The sequence below is a fragment of the Seriola lalandi genome, unplaced genomic scaffold (genome assembly GCF_002814215.2).
Source record: "Seriola lalandi dorsalis isolate HSWRI2012SDOR001 ecotype SW California unplaced genomic scaffold, Sedor1 jcf7180002054574, whole genome shotgun sequence".
Lineage (NCBI taxonomy): Eukaryota > Metazoa > Chordata > Actinopteri > Carangiformes > Carangidae > Seriola > Seriola lalandi.
Genome location: NW_019525127.1, coordinates 542,207 through 560,580, shown reverse-complemented (window position 1 = coordinate 560,580; position 18,374 = coordinate 542,207). Strand labels below are relative to the sequence as shown.

The 18,374-nt window shown below is 41.1% G+C and overlaps 1 protein-coding gene across 1 annotated transcript in view; it reads left to right on the top strand.

Annotated features, from left to right (window-relative positions):
- Window positions 1-6: 6 nt before the first annotated feature.
- LOC111663304 (protein sidekick-1) overlaps window positions 7-18,374 on the top strand; it is a 219,891-nt gene continuing 201,523 nt past the window's right edge. Inside the window, exon 1 of the mRNA XM_023417470.2 lies at window positions 7-425. Coding sequence (XP_023273238.1) covers window positions 251-425 — 175 coding nt within the window. The 5' untranslated portion in view covers window positions 7-250. The remainder of the gene's footprint in view (window positions 426-18,374) is intronic.

The following is an 18,374-nucleotide window of genomic DNA, read 5'->3' as shown; positions in this document are numbered from 1 at the left end:
CCCCTCCTCCTCCTCCTCCTCCCCCCCCTCCTCTTTCTCCCCTCTGCTTGCTGAGTTTTGGACACCGGAGCCGGGAAGTCATAGCGGGGAGCTTGTCGGCAGTGACAGCGGTGAACTCGTAGCTTCGCTTCACCGGGAGAGCGCGGAGCTGCCCGTGCTGAATCCCGTTTCTCTCCGCTCGGACTTCCTCCCCCAGAGAGAGTTTCAGCAGCAAGGCACAAGCGGACACGGACACTGTTGGTCCCACACCATGAAGCCAGGAATTAGCTGCCCCATTGGGTCCCCGGAGCGTGTGGAGGGACCTGCAGCAGGGAGCCGGCAGATGATGATGATGGGGACCGGGACGACCCGTAGTGGGAGCCGGTGTTTGCCCCTCTTTTTCCTGCTCCTTCTCGGCAGCAGCTGCCACATGTTGCACGGCCAAGGTAAGAGCTGGGTTCAAATATCACATGGTGCAATAAAGAACATTTATATTAATGTATGTATTTAGGTGTAGATGTTTTAACGGTATAAGTTGCATTATGCAAAGTGTGTAGTCTGAAAACACCTACTGACAGACTCATTTGTAACTGGGACCATGGTGAACAGGAGAAGAGTGAGATGATGATTCAAAGACTGGAAACAAGGGTGTGATTTATTAGACCGAGTGTAGCAGTTTGTCTAATAGTTAGGATGTGTCTGTGCTTGCTGGATGAGAATAGAGAGACTGGGGTGTTTTTATTAGGCCAACAACATTGTTTTTTCTAATTGAGTCCGATTGATTGTGTGAGGGAGAGAGAAGGGGGTGGAGGTAGTACGGACTACAGTGCATGTGGGTAATTTATTGTTATTGTTATGATGATACATAGATTGTAGGATGATGATTGTTGGATTAAGGTATTGAGGATGTGTGTGTGTGTGTGTGTGTGTGTGGGGGGGGGGTTACAGCGTCCAAGCATTGATAATCCCCCTCTTAGTCAATGACCTGTTTAACTACACAAAGAACATAAATGTACAAACACATAGACACTCGCAGCTGCACATAGTGTATTAAATGAAGTTGCCTCCTATTAGTCTAGTGTTAACCCTGTTGCGCTGGATGGCGTCCAGATTAATGTCTGTGACTTGTGACTGCAGAAGGTTACTGTGTGGAGTAATTGTTGAATACAGCAACAGGAAAGAAGAAAGATATGATGAGATATCGATTCATGGCAAAAGCTGTGTGGAAATTGTGTGTTGCCATGTTACATTAATTTCTGTGCTCTTTTCTTCTATAGCTATAGAGAGAGTGATGGAGAGAAATTGTGGATGTTTGTGTGTGTGTGTGTGTGTGTGTCTTTTTATGTGTGCACGTAGCTCATGGGATCATGTCAGAGTGGCAAAACAAAAGCACAGAAAAGGTCAGGCTGGTGTCGGCACAGTTTTCTCTGGGTCACAGATGGCGTGGTGGGCAGAATGTAAGGCTGAGGGGTTATTGGGAGGAGGGGGTCTCAGGAATGTCTGTGCATGTATGTGTATGTGTTTGAGGTGGGGGTGAGCTATTTGTGAACGCATGGAGAATGTGTGTGTGCCGTTTAAGTGCAGGAAAGTGCCCATGTGTGAAAGAGGGGAGTGAGAGAAAGTAAGGAGGAGGGAGACTGTGGCAAAGAGGATAAGGAGGTGGTGTGGGAAGGAGCAGAGGAGGGAGAGGGGAGTGGCAGGAAAAGGGGGGGAGAAGAAAAAATGGAGTGGGGGGGTAGAGAGGGAATGCAGCGCACCATGCTTGTCACTCAGAAAGCTGTGCCTGCAGTTCAATCGATGATGACGGTATGACAACACCTCTGTGTGTGTCAAAAGTTGCTCTCCTCTCCCTTCTTTTCCCAGTCATCACACTCACCGTCTCTCCTCCCTCCCTCCTAGGTGTTGAGGAGGAGGTGGAAGACAGAGGGATGGTGTGGCTGCAGAGTCAGCTCCTTCCGTCCTCCCTCTAATGTCAAGGTCTCAGCCACAGCACCCAAGTTACCACCCCCGCCCTCAAACCCACCAACCCCTTTGAGCTATCTTGGCTCAAAGGGGTTGCCCTGCTGTGAAATATCTATACGTCAGAATGGCTGGCAGGGCTTGTGTTTGTATGTGTATGTGTGCGGGGGGTAGGGGGTGAATTTGGAATTAGTGAAACTGATTCGGGATGAGGCTGCTGGAGGGGTGGCGGAGGGGGGGGTGTGGTTATTGATTTGATAAGCTGTGCCAGGCGGCCAATCGAAGGCTGTAGATTTTCCAGGTTCCGACCCTTCTATCCCCAGCATTTATTAGGACGTTTTATTTTAGGAGGAAAAGGATGAAATTCATGAGCCAAGGTTGATCCTCCTGATCTCTCCGCGTCTCTCCTCGCTCCCTCCTCCCCCTCCGTCCCTCCCCCTCTTTCACTCTCTCTCCCTCTTACTCTCAGTCAATCGATGCCCACACCCCTCCTCATAAATGCGAGGCTTTATATGAGCCAACTCTCGTCTCTGGGAGCACATTTAAATAAGCTCATCGATCTTTCATTTTAGAGTTTAAGTGACGGCAGCATTTTACTGTCTCTCTCCTCCTCTTCCTCTCCCCTTTCCTCCACCTCTCATCTGATCACCTCTACATCCTCCCTTCTTTATTCATAACTTACCCCTCGCCCACCTCCCCTCTCCCCCGTTGCCTCCTTGTCACTGAGTGTGTTCTGCTCCACAGCTGTTTGACTGATTCACATTTCCACCATGGATACAGACAGAGCCTCATTCTAGATTTTATATTCTGAGTGAAGTCAAGGATGGGTCACATTCAGCGTGTTTCAAAATGTAAATCTTATTCTATATCACTAACAGGCAGAGTCCAGAATGCCTCACTACCTTTAATATCACCGTTGTAAGATAAAAACCTTGCCAGCTGTTCAGGATTTTCTATTAAATAACTTTGCCGTTTGAGAGCCATGCATCTTGGAGACTTTCAGTATGATTTTCAAACATTTCTATAACAACCCAAACATAGCAAAAGCGATATGAACCATTAGGTCAGTTATACAGAGAATGGAGAATGATTTTGTTCCCGTTGTTAATGTGGATAATGATAATAGTCTATAAGTAGCCAAAGTGTAATGAAAAAATACCGCTGGTCCTCATTATTACTACCCTTGCCCAAGGTAATTGCATTAAAATGTGGCTTGAATGTCCAAGTTGTTAAACCGTTGCACTTTTCTTTGGTCTAAATCATAAATTTCAGGTCACAATTTTTAGCGCTCTTTCTAAAGTTAAGTTTGCTATCATGACTTTAGAAGTTGTCTTCAGTTTCAAGTAGGCCAAGCAGGGTTTTGCAACGCCATGCTGTCCCACTTAGTGGATCTATCAGTGTGATTAGGTTTGATATGACACGTGTCATTGGCTTAGCTAAGCCAGAGCTTGATGCTGATTGGACCACTGGGCATGCTTTAGTGAACAGAGGCCAGTGGTTTGACATTTGGACGGTGGGCTGTGGGCTGGGAGAATTCTGAGCGTTATGTCAAAACCCAAATCAAATAGACTAGCATGCAACTTACACATGTGCAAGCAGACACACACGCACACACACACACACACACACACACACACACACACACAAAGTCCTTCTCTCTCATCAGTGTCAAACAGTTAAAGCTGATGTGGAAATTTGCTTAACCATGTTGTAATGAGGAGAGGGTACATTAGATGCCTCGTCTAACTGATTATCATCGTCAATGCTGCATAACCTTACTGTGACTTTTCCACCTCCCTGACACTCTTATGTCTGTTTTTACATTTTTTAAATTATATCTCACTGATGGTCTCTCTCTTTGTGCAGCGACCTTTGAAGCTAGTGTTTTTAGAACAGTTGTAAAACAATTTGTAACAGGCTGTTTGCCACCAGAAGTATTGTAGCATGCTCCATTACTATAGCATGTAACCTGGGGATTTTGAAGCATTTTAAACACATTTTCTTTTTTTTTGCACAAAGACACAAATTTAATCCCGTATTGGAGTGGCTCAAATTCTGGAGGCCTCGGGAGAGACTTAGGAGCCTGATGGATTGTGTGTGTGCATGTGTATGTGTGTTAGAGAAAGAGAGGACTAATGGCGGAGAAGATTGTGTGTGTGTGTGTGTGTGTGTGTGTGTGTGTGTGTGTGTGTGTGTGTGATTGCGTGTGTGGGTGGTGGTGGTGGTGGTGCGGGGGGAGTGTGTGATAGATGTCAGGTTAGTCAGGTCTAAGAGGAAGTGAGGTCCCTGGTCGACTCCCTTATTTCCTGTCTGTCAGGAGGAAGAAATCACCACACTTACACAGCCGCCTGACACTTTGTGGTCTGTGTGTGTACCTGGCTGTGTGTTTGAGGGGGGGACAAGAGTTTGTGTGTGGCTACCTGTCTCTGTGTACACTGGATTTGTGAAAGAGATTTTAGTCTTGACAGGACTGCAGACTACATACAGTATTTGTTGCTGGCAGGTGTGTGTTTGTGCTGGTGTCTGAGTGTTGTGTGTGTCATATTGATGCTAAGCCTCTATCAGTCATAAGTGTTTTCTTCTCACAGTAGAAGAAGTGGCAGCTATAGAGAAATGTGTGTGTGTGTATAAAGGATGGTGAAGCAGGTGCATTTACTTTCTTTTTTTATATGCAAACTTGCTGTAGCTGATGTAACTTTTTTGGTGAGTGATTAGTTGGGTTGGTGAGGCCACTTAAAGGTCAGCTGTGTCATGTTTCCTTGTGCAGCAGTGTTACTGTGACTGGTCAGTTCAAGTCACAAAGTATCTAACATTAAATATATGTCATAGATGCAATTGTCAGTAGCTTTGAGTTTGTGTGAAGTGTCTGCATGTGTTTGCTTCTGCCCAGTCAGACTGGTTTCCTATCTGCGTGAAAAGATACATTTTATAGAAGTTTTCCTCAAAAACATCCTTCAGAGCTTTGAAATATGAGCCAAGTGGGATACACTCTGGTCTCCCTCTGCCTACCTCTCTGTCTTTCTTCTTTTGCTCTTCCTTTTTTTGTGTTTTCTGTCTTTCAGTATTTCTCCTCTTCTTTTTGGTTTCTTCTTTCTTCCCTCTGTGTCTTCCCATAAGGGACTAAAAGAATCCATTGCTGCAGGCCACACAGGTGGAATAGAGGCTGTTTTGTTGTTTAGGCCTTAGTGTTTATTATGTAAGATAGGGGGAGGAGGTTGCTATTGATCCGCTCTGTGTACGTGTTATAGGAGTGGAGGGGGGGGATATAGCACAAAAGCTTATCTTGTACTTTTCAAGACGGTTCTACAGCGAGACTTTCATATAAAGCAGAGCGCTTGCAAAACATGAACTCTACTGACTGACTGAACTACAAGATATCACAAATCAAAAAGACTGACAGACAGATGTAAAGATTGGTAGACAAACAGAAAAAGGTGCGCGCACATGCACACATACATCTTCACAACTTTTGCTTGTCAACTAAAGTGTAGGTAAAGTTTAAATCCTTGATGTCGGCCTAGTGATTCCCCTCAGAGGTAACATGTATGACAGAATAATTGTTATTAGGTTAAGTCTTGTATATGTCCCACTTAGACATAGATGGCAGACATTCATGGTTTATCAACAATTATTTAAGAATTGTTTAATAGTTGGAGTTTTTCAAATAAAAATCAAGATTTGCTACTTTCTCTGTATTTTTTTTTTGTACACAATTTTGTGTTTAGTACTGTAGGTCAGACAAAACAAGACATTTAAAGTTGTCACCTCAGGTCTACGATCGATATTTTTGATCAATAATTTAAAAAATAATTGTTAGTTGCAGCTCTATTGGAGCTACATAGTATAAAGATTCTTTTTGCAGGTAACTCTGTGCAGTTGTTCTTAATTGTGTATTAGGGGTAATGTAATAATGTATATAATGTAATTCTGTCATTACCACGATAAACACACATGTTTTGGTTTTAGCACACACACAGGGGTGATCAGTTGCTTCAACAACTGATGAACTGTGTCACGCCCACAGATTACCTACTGGCAATAGGCTCATTTGACTTCATGTAGCGCTGTGCACCGCTGACTCGTGATGCGGTGGTGGCTGGTATTGTTTTCACCTTGTGAGTCTGGGTATGTGTGTGTGTCATCATGGCAAAATGTGGCCCTTGAGATACCTAATGTAGTGGGAACTACACACAGAGGTGATTTTGAGTGCTTTGGCAGGTGTTTGTGTGTGTGGACAGATTTTGTCACTGTGATAGGGTCACAACCGTGCAAGATACAGGTGTGTAGTTGAGACCAAAATGAAGGGTGAGTTTGAAAATGGGTATGAATTGAATGAGGGCACCAGAAGTAGTAGGTGGGAAGTGTAGGTGTGTAGTTAAGATCAAAATGAAGGTCGAGTTTGAAGATAGATGTGGTCTGATCCATGAAAACTGAGTACTCATGTAATAATGTACTAATGACTACTGAGTACTCTTGGTGGTGACGGCCGTTGTGGCTGGTGTGATCCCAGCACAGGTCTTTAGTCTTTTGTCCAACTTTCACCGGCGCTGGCAGTTCTGGAGGAGTATATTAAGGCCTTACATTATACCTGAGCAGTCACACCCTTTAATATGCAGCATCCACCCATGTGACCAAAAAGTGCAGATTGGTGAAGTGCGAAAACCAACAAAATCAAAGTACCCATTATAAGAGAGGAACATCCTTGTCCAGGTCTGAATATGAAAGTAATACTGTATTTTCAATATGGAGCATGTGACATTTGGCTTTAATTATACTTACATATATCTTGATATGTTGAATTAAACAAGATAGTGACCTCCAAATGCAGGTTTTGTGCAGTTTGCCTGAGGGTTATAGCTGTACCCAAAAGTAATAAAGTAATAATTTATTGTTTGAATGTGCTAAATAAGGCTCTTATTAAGACTGAGTCATGAAGAGTCAAAACAAGACTTTCTAGTGGTTGCTGTACAAATTAATGCCGGTTACGCACTAATTTAATAAGACCTCTGGCTATTGTGAAAGCAGAATGGCTATGGGGAATTGAAGAAGGAAAAATTATTTTCACTGTTGAGGAGTGACAGTGTGCTTGCTTAGCAGCTTACATAAATACCAAAGACTAGAGTTACTAATTAAATGTATCAATGATCTCCTGTGCTCACACCTGCTGCCAGGCCCATCAGTTAAAGAGACAACCAAAAAAAACCCCAAAATTAAACTCTCTTTTTAAGCCTCTGTGCTGGCGACAACCAAAGGCTGGAGTCATTATGTTTTCGGGTTTTCAGGCCTTAAGTCTGTCTGTCCCATCCATGTGAATGCAATATCTTAGTAACGCCTTGAGGGAATTTCTTCAAATTTGGATTTTTTGTTACTTGTTTTTGGATCATTGACTGCCTGTGGGTTGTCTTTTTAGATGTAGCACATGTTGTTCGTGACTGGCGACATCTAGCATAATCCAAAGGAATGAAGCAGCTAAGGTGATAAAATCAATCTGTTGTATTTCCGCTCTCGGATGGTTCACAGTTTACACACAATGATGTTCTAATATCAGTCACACTTAAAGAAACCTAAAGAACTGCCATACTGGCGAGCTGATCTGTCCTTTTTGTTAACAATTGCATCTTTACAGGCTTTCTCACTCCACGCTTCTGTTGTTGCTGTTGCAACCAAACAAACTCATCTGTTAAATTATGTTTGCGTGTCACTTGTAGCACGCTCCATTATCAAGGGATTTGATAGACTGTGTTTATGAGCCATGTAGGGAGCAGGCCTGGGGTTTGTTCATGCAACTGTGAAACTCTCGGACTTAATATGAACAATTTTCTTATTGCTGTTGATGAAGTGTCTATTGTCAAGTTCATATCACTATTATTTCATCGCCCAAGCCTAATATTTACTTACCATCCAATGAAAAATGGACTTCCATGGCCTCTGCCATTTCTTAAAATGTCATCAAACCCGTCACAACTTGTGAAGTGAGCTGAGCTTTCAGAAAAAATCAGAGGTCGGTGAATACCACAAGAGGGGAGCATTTATATTTACTCTTGTCGTGAACATGGTACATACGACCCCATTTGAAGGCAGCATTTCTTCCTGTAGCATCTGATAGAAAAAGACATGAAAGGAAACCAAAAGTGCCTGACGAAAAATAAACCAGTCACAAAACACTAACCTTGTCAAATGTGAAAGGGGTCAAGAGTGTGTATATTCAAAAATCTCAAAATTCTCTAACATTGATGCAATGGATTCTTCTCGGGAATATTTTTTTATCTCACATCACTGCTTTGTTCTTTGAGATAACCCATATGTGATGAATAGTTTTGTCCTTTACTGAGTATTTTCATTATTTTTGAAATAAGCTGCAGCCAGAGGAAGATGAGACAAGAACTAATAAATGAAACCAAGAGCCACTGTGACAGGTTCATCATGTGCAGTACATTTTATGGGGCTTAATGGTATTAAGAACTTTGAACCCAGCGTTAGGAATAAACAGTGCAAAGTTGTTATCCAGAGCCGAACGCCTCTAAAAAGGACCACAGACAGGATTAATCTTTAATCAAGGCAATAATAACATGGGTCCCATATGTGGAAAAAAAATGTTTGTAAAACTTTTTCTTTGCCTCATTTACTGCAGGTTGTGTACTGTATGTTCCACACTTATGAACCAAGATGACATTGTGATATATTTATCACCTCATCTTCATAGTAAAGTATACCCATGTTAACAGTTTGCTTCCTTTTCTCCAGACCATCCCTATTTTATTACCCACAGTCATGCTTAGACTGCCTGTTTGGCAATCGGATAGTTGTTATAATTGTAGGAATATTTGTATAGTGGTTTCACATAATTACTCAGTAATATGTGTGTACAGTTATTGCATTTTAATGATTGCTTTGAAGACAAACAGCAAAATCAGGTTAAGAACTATTACCATAATAAAACCGAACTGCCATGATTAGGAAGTGGTTTTTCACTGGATAAACTGGTGGGGCAGAGCTGATACTCTGAGCGATATATGCCATACAAGAAACATCTGGTCATAAATGTCTTGGTCCAGAATGGGAATCAATGTCACATTTAGCCAAACCCTTAAATGAAACTGAATAGATGCACTTCCCCTCTGTAAATGATGAAGATTATTAATTTATTTATTGGAAGTGGTTATTGTACAGCAGATTTCACACTAGAGGTTACATGTGAGGAAAGGAGTTTTCTTTTTGTAATTAGTATTCCTGCAGTCAGTGACAACCTGTAATACTGCAGATATAATCACATCCTGTATATTGAGCATGAGCAGTGTGTTCTGCATACATATTATATAGATAGATACAGAAATAATAATCACATGCATATTCATGAAATATATTTACATGCATGCCACATGCCCTCTGTTTATAAATATTTTGACAATTTATGTAAATATAACATTTTACCCAGATATTACAGTCCATATGTCGGACTGTATGAGGAGAATATTGAGTATAGGGCTACTAACTCAATTTAAAATGATTTAAAACTTGGATTTTTTGGAATTTTTATGATGTTGAAAAATTACAGAATTCAGGTTCCTGTGACATGCACATGGTAATCTTGGAACAGATCCCTTTTTACAGGAACAACTGGTGCAAGTACAATAGCAAGTGGCTGGGGATACATCAGACACACACACACACACACACACACACACACACACACACACACACACACACACACACACACACACACTCTCTCACTCTCCCCCCTCTCTCTCTGTCTCACTTTCTCCTTACACCTGTGAAATACCTTTCAAACCTTAGCTTTGGACTGTCAGTCATTTAGTGGCAGCACTAGATTAGTTGAAGGTTCAAGAGCAGTCTTATAGTGAGGTGAAGAAAGCTACTCTCTTTACCTCATCCAGCATCTTTCAGACAGTATTGGAATTCAAACTGGCAACCTTCCAGTGGATCATACCCCAGACTGTCTCTCTTTATCACTGCACTTTTTCTGTTTATCTCTCTCCGCTTCTTCTCTTCCTCTCTGTCTCACCTTTCTTCTCTGCTTTCACTGTAGCCATTTTTACCATGGCACTCGCAGGGCGTGGAGTGTTATGGAGTGTAGATTTTTCAGCAGAGGAGCATTGAATGTGCCCTTGTCCCTGTGCTCCCCATACCAAATGCACCTGACTGAGGCTCTATTTGTTTGTGTATGTTTTGATTGTGGTTGGGGCCATCTAGCTATTTGAATAGTATCTTTGCATAGTGAATCTTCAGTCACGGAATATTACTGAGGTCAGGCGGGGTTGAGTAGAAGTGTGGGAGTGTACATCATTGTGTGTGTATCAGAGCAGCATGGTTTACTTGTTCAGTGCAAAGGCTTTACCCTGCTGCAGGTGTGTGTTCTCAGCTTGATGCATTTGATCTGCCACAGGTGTTTGAGAGGGTGGCTTTGTGTGTGTGTGTGCCTGAATGTGTGTGCTTGTGCACACTTGTCTACGTATGGTGATTTATACTATAGGCTCAGAGCGAAAAAGACCCTTTTTGATCTCATCTAGAAATAACCAGGAAGTACTATACTGTGTGTGTGTGTGTGTGTGTGTGTGTGTGTGTGTGTGTGTATGTGTGTGTGCGTGTGCGTGTGCGTGTGTGCGTGTGCGCATGTCTGGCCAGAGGTTTTTAGCTTAGTCCTTTGATCCAAGCTAGAGGTGGGCATACCTCTGTGAGGAGCTAGCCAGCTGTATAGAGACTTGGCTTGCACTACAGATGTGTGTGTATGTGTGTGTCTGTGAGAGTGTATGTGGGACGAGTCGAGCGTATGGCCAGAATCAAAAAGTGGTGGCTTGTGTTTGTGCTGCATGTATATGAGTGTGTATTAGTGCATAAGCAGCACATAATAATATGACATGTCTTCATTCAAGTTTCTCAGTTTCCTGACTGATGGACAGTGCTGCTGTGAGTCAAGCTTGTGGCTCTGCCTTTTATAGTGCTAGTTATCTAAAATGGCATGGGAGGACGTAATGACGTTTTTGAATGGTTAAGTGATATACGTTTTAAAGGAGGGTCGACTAAAATTCTCACAAATAATGTCTTCTCGAAAGAGGCCCTTATACAGCACCTAATCAATTTCCTTTCCATTTCCTGTAAATACACTGGGATGTGATTATGTCTCCCTGTCTGCCTCGGCGCTGGAATTGGAACGCTAACATTGACATCCTGTAAGGAACTGGTAGCTCATTTCCGAGGTAACATACCATATGTATTGCAGGATAGCATATTTCCAAAAAATGGAATAAGAAGGTACGTTGATGGAGAATTTACATAAATTATTCTTATTTTATTACCACCTCCTCAGTTAGGCCCCAATTTAGATCTGTGATTTAAGTTTTTTGCACAGTGGTGCTGCAGCTGTAATTTTACATCTACACCCCAGTGCGTTAATTCCATTTGTGGAGTTCCATGCAGGGATAAGAGGCTTTCTGCAAAAATGAATCATTGCATTAGTGCTGGCAGAGCACTGAAGTTGTGCACACCATCAGCTCATATAATCATTAATCATATTTTAACAAACCACCAATCACTTTCTATCAAGACAATGAGGAAATCTTGACAAGCTCTCAGTCAGTTTCAGATGATTACTGTACATTGATGCTGGTGGTTGTACCTGCAAGTGTTCTCCCTGCACAACCCCAGTCTGTTCTACTTTCTGTGCCAAAGTTGGTGATTCAAAGATATCACTGTGTTGCTGGGTCTGCTCTGTGTAACCCTCGGTTCTGGTGGCTGACTCACAGAGTGTAAAGAGTTTCAATGAACAAAAAATGTTCATGCACAGTAATTTTACTTTTAAGTTTGAACTTTTACTGATTTTCAAATTTTAGATTCTGGAGTTTACATGTCTTTATGCTCTTGGTTTGGAAATGCATGATGTCATAGCTTGTACTGTCTATTTTATTGAATCTGTCTTCGTTCCCTCTGTATGTCTGTTCATCAGCTAGGGCCATTTTGCAGTAGAAAGTGGTGCTAGAAACTGAATAGCTTTAACTTATCAGTGGGCTCACTTCTCCACAACTCAGATTTGTGCTGATTTGGAGACAGGGTTCATTTGTGAAAAGCTACCTTTTTAAAGCCAAGTGTACATGAGCCACCAATTTTAGTTAAAATTACTATATCAGTGTTTTTGATTCTAACTAGTATGCTTTGTTTAAACAAGTAGTCAATTGTAATCTTCCTAATATTAAATAAATGTTTTTACTTGCATGGGATTGAATGGATAATGATAAAAATGAACTGTTCCTTTAAAAACAGAGAAGAAAAAAGTGGTGTTGATTGATGGATGAAGAAACGAATGGGCACAGATGGATGAGAAGAAATTCTGGTATGAAGAGAAGTAATGAAAGAGAGAAAATAAGTAATTCAAAGAGAAAGTAGGAGGAAAGAGAGAATAGGTTGTCAGTTATGGGGTCAGCGGAATAGATGGATGGATGAGAGAAGACGGCACAGAAACGAACAGACGTAATCAAAACAAAGTCTAAGATACTTAGTCAAGACAGATGAAGTGAGTTCCTCAAAGAGAACGACTAAAAAGAGAGAAAATAGTTTGTTGGCTAATGGACACACTTTATCCATTTTCTTTACCATTCTTCTAATCCCCCTCTTACTCACTTCATCTTTCTTTCCAGTCGTTACACATCATTCTTTTCTTCCTTCCCTGCCTGTGTTACATCTTTCTCTCCTTTCTACCACTTATTTCTCTCCTCCACTCTCAGTAATTGGGAAGGGGCGGTGCACACGTATTCATCTCATTAAGTACACACACACACACACACACACACACCATTCTCAGAGACATTTTGTCATCCTGTAGTAAAATGAATGTGTGTGTGGATTGAATCACAAGTCATCTCTCACAGGATTCATTTTATCTTGTGAATGTGGGAGCAGAAAGAGGGAAAGGCAAACAAATGAAAATAAAATGAAAGCATTCAACTGAAAGAGAGAAATTAATTATCCTGTTTGCTTGCTGATGCAAACCCTTCAATAGTACCCTGTGTTGAGCTGCTGTAGAATTTGCACACACAAGTGAACATTTCAGGATACACACACACCTTCAGTTATCGTCAGTTAATTCAAACCTGGTGGCTCAGCTCTGTCAAAGTGTGGTGGTTGTGTTTGACTCAGTGAAATGTTCATGACAGTCAACAATGCCACTGGACATTACATTACATACATGGACATACATAGCTCTGTTTGTTTATAGTGTTTGCAATAGAAAGTAACAATGGAAAAAAATATGATAAGGTTAATATAAATTATGGATTAGAATTAATTGAAAACATACAGTAATAAATGTAGTCCAGAGCATAAGTATTTGGACAGTACAAGACAATTATTGTTCTCCAGGCTCTGTGCTTCTGCACATTAAATTTGAAGTTAAATAATGGATACTACACTGAAGTGCCAAGTCTCAGCTGTATTGTGAGTTGGTTTAAGTAAATATTGGAAGAACTGTGCGGGAGATATAACCCTTTTAACACACAGTGCCCAAACTGCAAGGGTTCAAAAGTAATTGGACACTTGGCTACTAAATGTTTCTTGGGCAGTTGTGTGTTGTTTTCAACATTAGTTCATGCCCTAAGCAGCTCTCATGTGGCTCAAGAGTTACCAGTCCCAGTCCCCTGGGTGGTGCACGCACATAGTACACATGCCATTGGAATGAATATCAGTAGGTGATAAAAAATCTATCCAACTTAATTTGAGCCTTTTAAACCTTTCTCTCTTTTCTCTTTCTTTTATTCTTATTCCTATGTCAAGCTTCTCAAAATTTGATGCTTTTCTTTGTCAGACATGATTTTAAACTGAATAACTTAGTTTTGGACTGTTTGTCAGACAAAACAAGACATTTGTAGGAGTCCCATTGGGCTATTTCAATATTTTCTGACATTTTATAGACAAAATAATAATAGTTGCAGTCGAAAAAACTTGAAAAAAGATCTGAAAGATCTTTACATTGCTACTGTAGTTTGATAATGGAGGAGTAGGCTTGTTGCCAGTGTACTAATGGTAAGTAAAATTACGCTTTTCATGCAGGCCCTCTGTAGATTACACCATGCATCTTGTGTTGCTTTGACATGACAGCAAAATAACAAACTTTAATGAATTTTACATTTAATTATCTTCTCTTATAAAAAAGGACATGAAATTTATCAAATGGATCATTTCGGAAACAAAAGACTGTAAATGAGCCAAATGACATGACAGGATAATTTTTTAAATAGATGATACCCAGAGTTTCCCTGAATGACTTTGTTCTTCAGTAGCAGTATGCTGGAAGCCAGGTTGATGCTGTTTGATCTGTATGGTTGCTGCATGTTTAGCTGTGAGTCAAGACTATCAAAAGTTTATAGTGTAGTCAATTTCATCATAAAGGAGGTTATTAGCAGAAATCAGTTGCATTGTGACAGAGTTTACAGCCTTAGAAACAGGAGGAGCTACTTGCTTTTTATACATTTTATATTCTTAATAAAGGTTTTTTAATTGTTAGTGGCGCTATGTCAGCACACACTGAAAAGGTTACTTAGTGGTTTAGCTGTTATGGGTATCTTGACCTTTTGTTGAGTAAAGAATAAAACCATCTATTAAACTAAAAATATAATCATAATTTTAGAGCCTGTGGGCAGGAGTTTCTTACATGCGATCATGAAGACTGCAAGAATGTTTGTTTTCTTTTTGTTTTTGCTAAAATAAAGCTTTATTGTCAGTGTGTAAATGTACCCAGATATGATACGTTGTTGCCAAAGTGCATTGATTTTACAACTTTCTTTTAACATTACTTTATATGAACTAGAATTTCGTCTGCCCTTGACTTGCTGTATGTTAATATTTGGGCCTCTAAACAGTAATATTTGAGACAGTCTACTCTGTGCCTTCTCTTCATCCATTAAACTGTCTGTTGCTAATAAAGGCAGATGAAGGGAGCTGATATGATTGGCCCTCATTGTTCACACCAACTACACCTGCTGATATGGCACTTCTACTAATATTATATTCATCCACATTATGCCCTACTGCAGTGAGGTTGTTCTTGCACTTTGGTCATCATGATGGTAAAAATTACCTGTTGACACCTACGTGTTTGCGCTCAGTTCAGGAAATTAGATGAAGACCAGCATGTCGTTGTGGCAGAATTTATTTGATGATAGGTGTTTTGATAAAATAACTGATGAACTGTGTTAAGCAGCTCATTCACTTTCCTATAAGGTCTACAAAAGAGGGTGCAAAATTAGTCAGGGCTAACAGTTCTTAGTATTGAGGTTCATAGTACTGAATCATGATTTAATGCTGTTCCATTCAAATTCTATTCATGTACAGTCTACAGTTTGTTTGTTTTTTACAAAGACAGCACAACCGTGATTATCTTTCCTACGTGAGATAGGGAGATGTTGCATTATAATCCAAATGAAGTTGATCTTGAAGGCAGAGTTTGTCTCTAGCAGAATTCTGTTTATTGGACATCTCACAGAAGTGGCTGAAAGGAGAGTACATATGAGATTGGGAGTGACGTTACATCAGTTTACATTAGTATGAAGCATGATAGCGTATTGGGGGATGCCAGCTGTGTATCTACCCTATGAAAGAGGAAGTCATAACAATAAAGGGAGCTAGCATGTTGAAATAACACGGCTCTTCATTCCAAGATGCTGACATCCTGTGGATTTACCTGGATAAACATATTTTGTATCGGTACAAGGTCAAAAAACATGTTTTGCAATTTCAGCAATATGTAAGGAGTCAAAGATTATGGTAAGAAAAATCAGAGTTACATTAGGCATCAAAGCATATAAAATTTCTTATGCAACAGGGGAACTTTAACTGATCTAATCAGTTGCATGGTAAAGCTTTCATGCATTGCTCAAGAAAAGACACAAAACATAGATTATTGGCCATAGTTATTGATATTTTCCTCAGGAAAAACCGATGATTGATATGTTCACTGCCAGGGTACATTTTGCCCTCAGCAGTGGAGAAGTCAATGAAAATGTTCTGTGGCTCTCAATAGGACAACTTACCTGTCCTCCAGAACTCAACATCCCTGACATGATTTTGTTTTAAGTGAAACCATCAGGACAGTTTACTGCCTCTACAGCAGCTCAGCTCTTTGTCCTGCATTCATGGACACCCACCCACCTGCTCAGTTTTTGAGAGCCAATTTGTACCAATCAATGGTAAATAAGTCACGCATGGACAAAACAAGGCCTGACTTGCACAGTGAAACCACAAATTCTCATGCGGACAGTGTAACATTGGTATTATAACAGTAATCTATAATAGTTTTCTGTAATAATATGATATGTTCTCTGAAAGGCACTGTGTGGGTTTTGCTCCAATAATCCACTGTTCTAAATGTCAGTCCACGGCTCTAGGCAAACATTATGCTGATTACTCCAACCATCATTTCTAAACAGCTCCTCATGCCTGGCAAACACACCTTGAATGGCCTTTGTGTGTGTGTGTGTGTGTGTGTGTGTGTGTGTGTGTGTGTGTGTGTGTGTGTGTGTGTGTGTGTGTGTGTATCGTGCATCTGAGCATTTTTGTGCATCAGGAGTGTGGATGATTGCAGTGTGTCTGTGTTTGTGTATGTGAATAGGCTTTTGAACCACCTGCTTTCAACAGGCTCAACACAATCACTGCTGGAAGGATTTCTCAGTCTTCAGCACCTCTGTTTCTCAATTCTCTCTCTCTCTCTCTGTCTGTCTGTCATTTTCCTTGTGTCACTTTCCTTTACCCTCTCTATTCTCACTTCATGGTCTTCCTGTCCATTTCTAGTTTAAATCTAATTAGCTTGGATCATGGATGTATTAGGCTCGTATAATGACACACCTGGGCCTCCCTCTCCTTTCACACAATCACACTCAGTGCACAGCAGACATTAGATGCAAACCTACATTGTCATAAATGAAAAGAGCGAGGGAGATGGAGGGAGGGAGAGGTGCATTTTGTTTGTGTGTTTGCTGCTGAAGGAACAATACTGTGTGTAATACAAGATCAATTCATTTGTTCATATCCTCATATTTCCCTGCAGCAACAACTCCTCAACACAATGAGAAACATATTGAGCTAATGTATCCCAAAAATTAAGATCATTTATGAAAAGCCAACTCTGAGCAAAAGCAGAGTGTAGCAGCCGTCTACAGACGGAAACACACATGAGTATTCAACACAGCCTACACACATATGGGTTTAAGTGGACTGTATATTGATCCAGATGGATAGAGAAAAACACTTCACACAAATCTGCTGAAACTGTAAACTGCATTGTGTTGCACATACACACATGCTTATAAAGCCACACACACACACACACACACACACACACACACACACACACACACACACACACACACACACAAACAAAGAAGTTAAGTTTACAAAATGCACAATCCAAAAGCTGGTTAATGTGCTGACCGAACAGCAAGACACAAGTTTAAGTTTAAGTGTAAGTGGTCAGTTTAAGTGGTCAGTGGTTTTTCTCATGTTAGCACAATCATAACAGTGTTAATGTATTTTTTCTGTCAAAAACACACAGACAGAACACACATAATGTCTAAAGTGTGGTGACACGAAATCAAAGAGAGAGAGGCTCAGTGCATCTGAGCATATAAGGTTTACACTTCCAGTTAGTTTTCAAATTTCAAGGAGTTTTGCAAATCCCCTTTAATTTTCCCTCTCTCTCTCGTTCTTTCTCATGCTCTCTCTTCCTTCATGGTCTGACTGTGTCTTTCCATGCTGTCACCCCCCACCCCCCACCCGCTGTGGTGTCACATTACATTCAGTCTGCAGAAACTTTCCTTTTTCATTTCTCCCACACCTCTCTTGGTCTGTCTGTCACTTTCCACCCCCCTTCCCCTGTCTTGTCCCCATTTCCTTCCCTTTAATCTCACTTCTTGTTGCCCCTCTTTCCCTCTGGCTCCATACAAGGAGAAGGGGGTGGTAACCCATCCCAGAGGGGAGATCCACTAACTGCACCCTTTGGCACCAGCTGTCTCAATGTGAGGCCCAATGTATGGGTACTATGTGTACTCTTGCATGGCTCTGGGTGATGGATTTCTTTCTTTCATGTGTGTGTGTGTGCTCATGTGTGTGCGAGAACACGAACGAGTCAGAGAAGAGGGTGTTTGGTGAATGTGGTCGGTAACTCTATCTTGGACGACATGCAGCTAAAAGCATTAGGTTATAACAACTGCCAGCCCTGGCAGCATTTGATGGGGCTTTGGGCAAGGATAGAAGGACAAATGGGGTGTGGTGCCTTACAGCTGTGTGTATATGTCTTTGTGTGTGTGTGTGTGTGTGTGTGTGTGTGTGTGTGTGTGTGTGTGTGTGTGTGTGTGCGCGTGTGCACGTGTGTATGTCTGTAGCCCATTCCATCAACGCCAGTCCCTGTGTGAGCACTTAGTGATTATGGTGGCCCA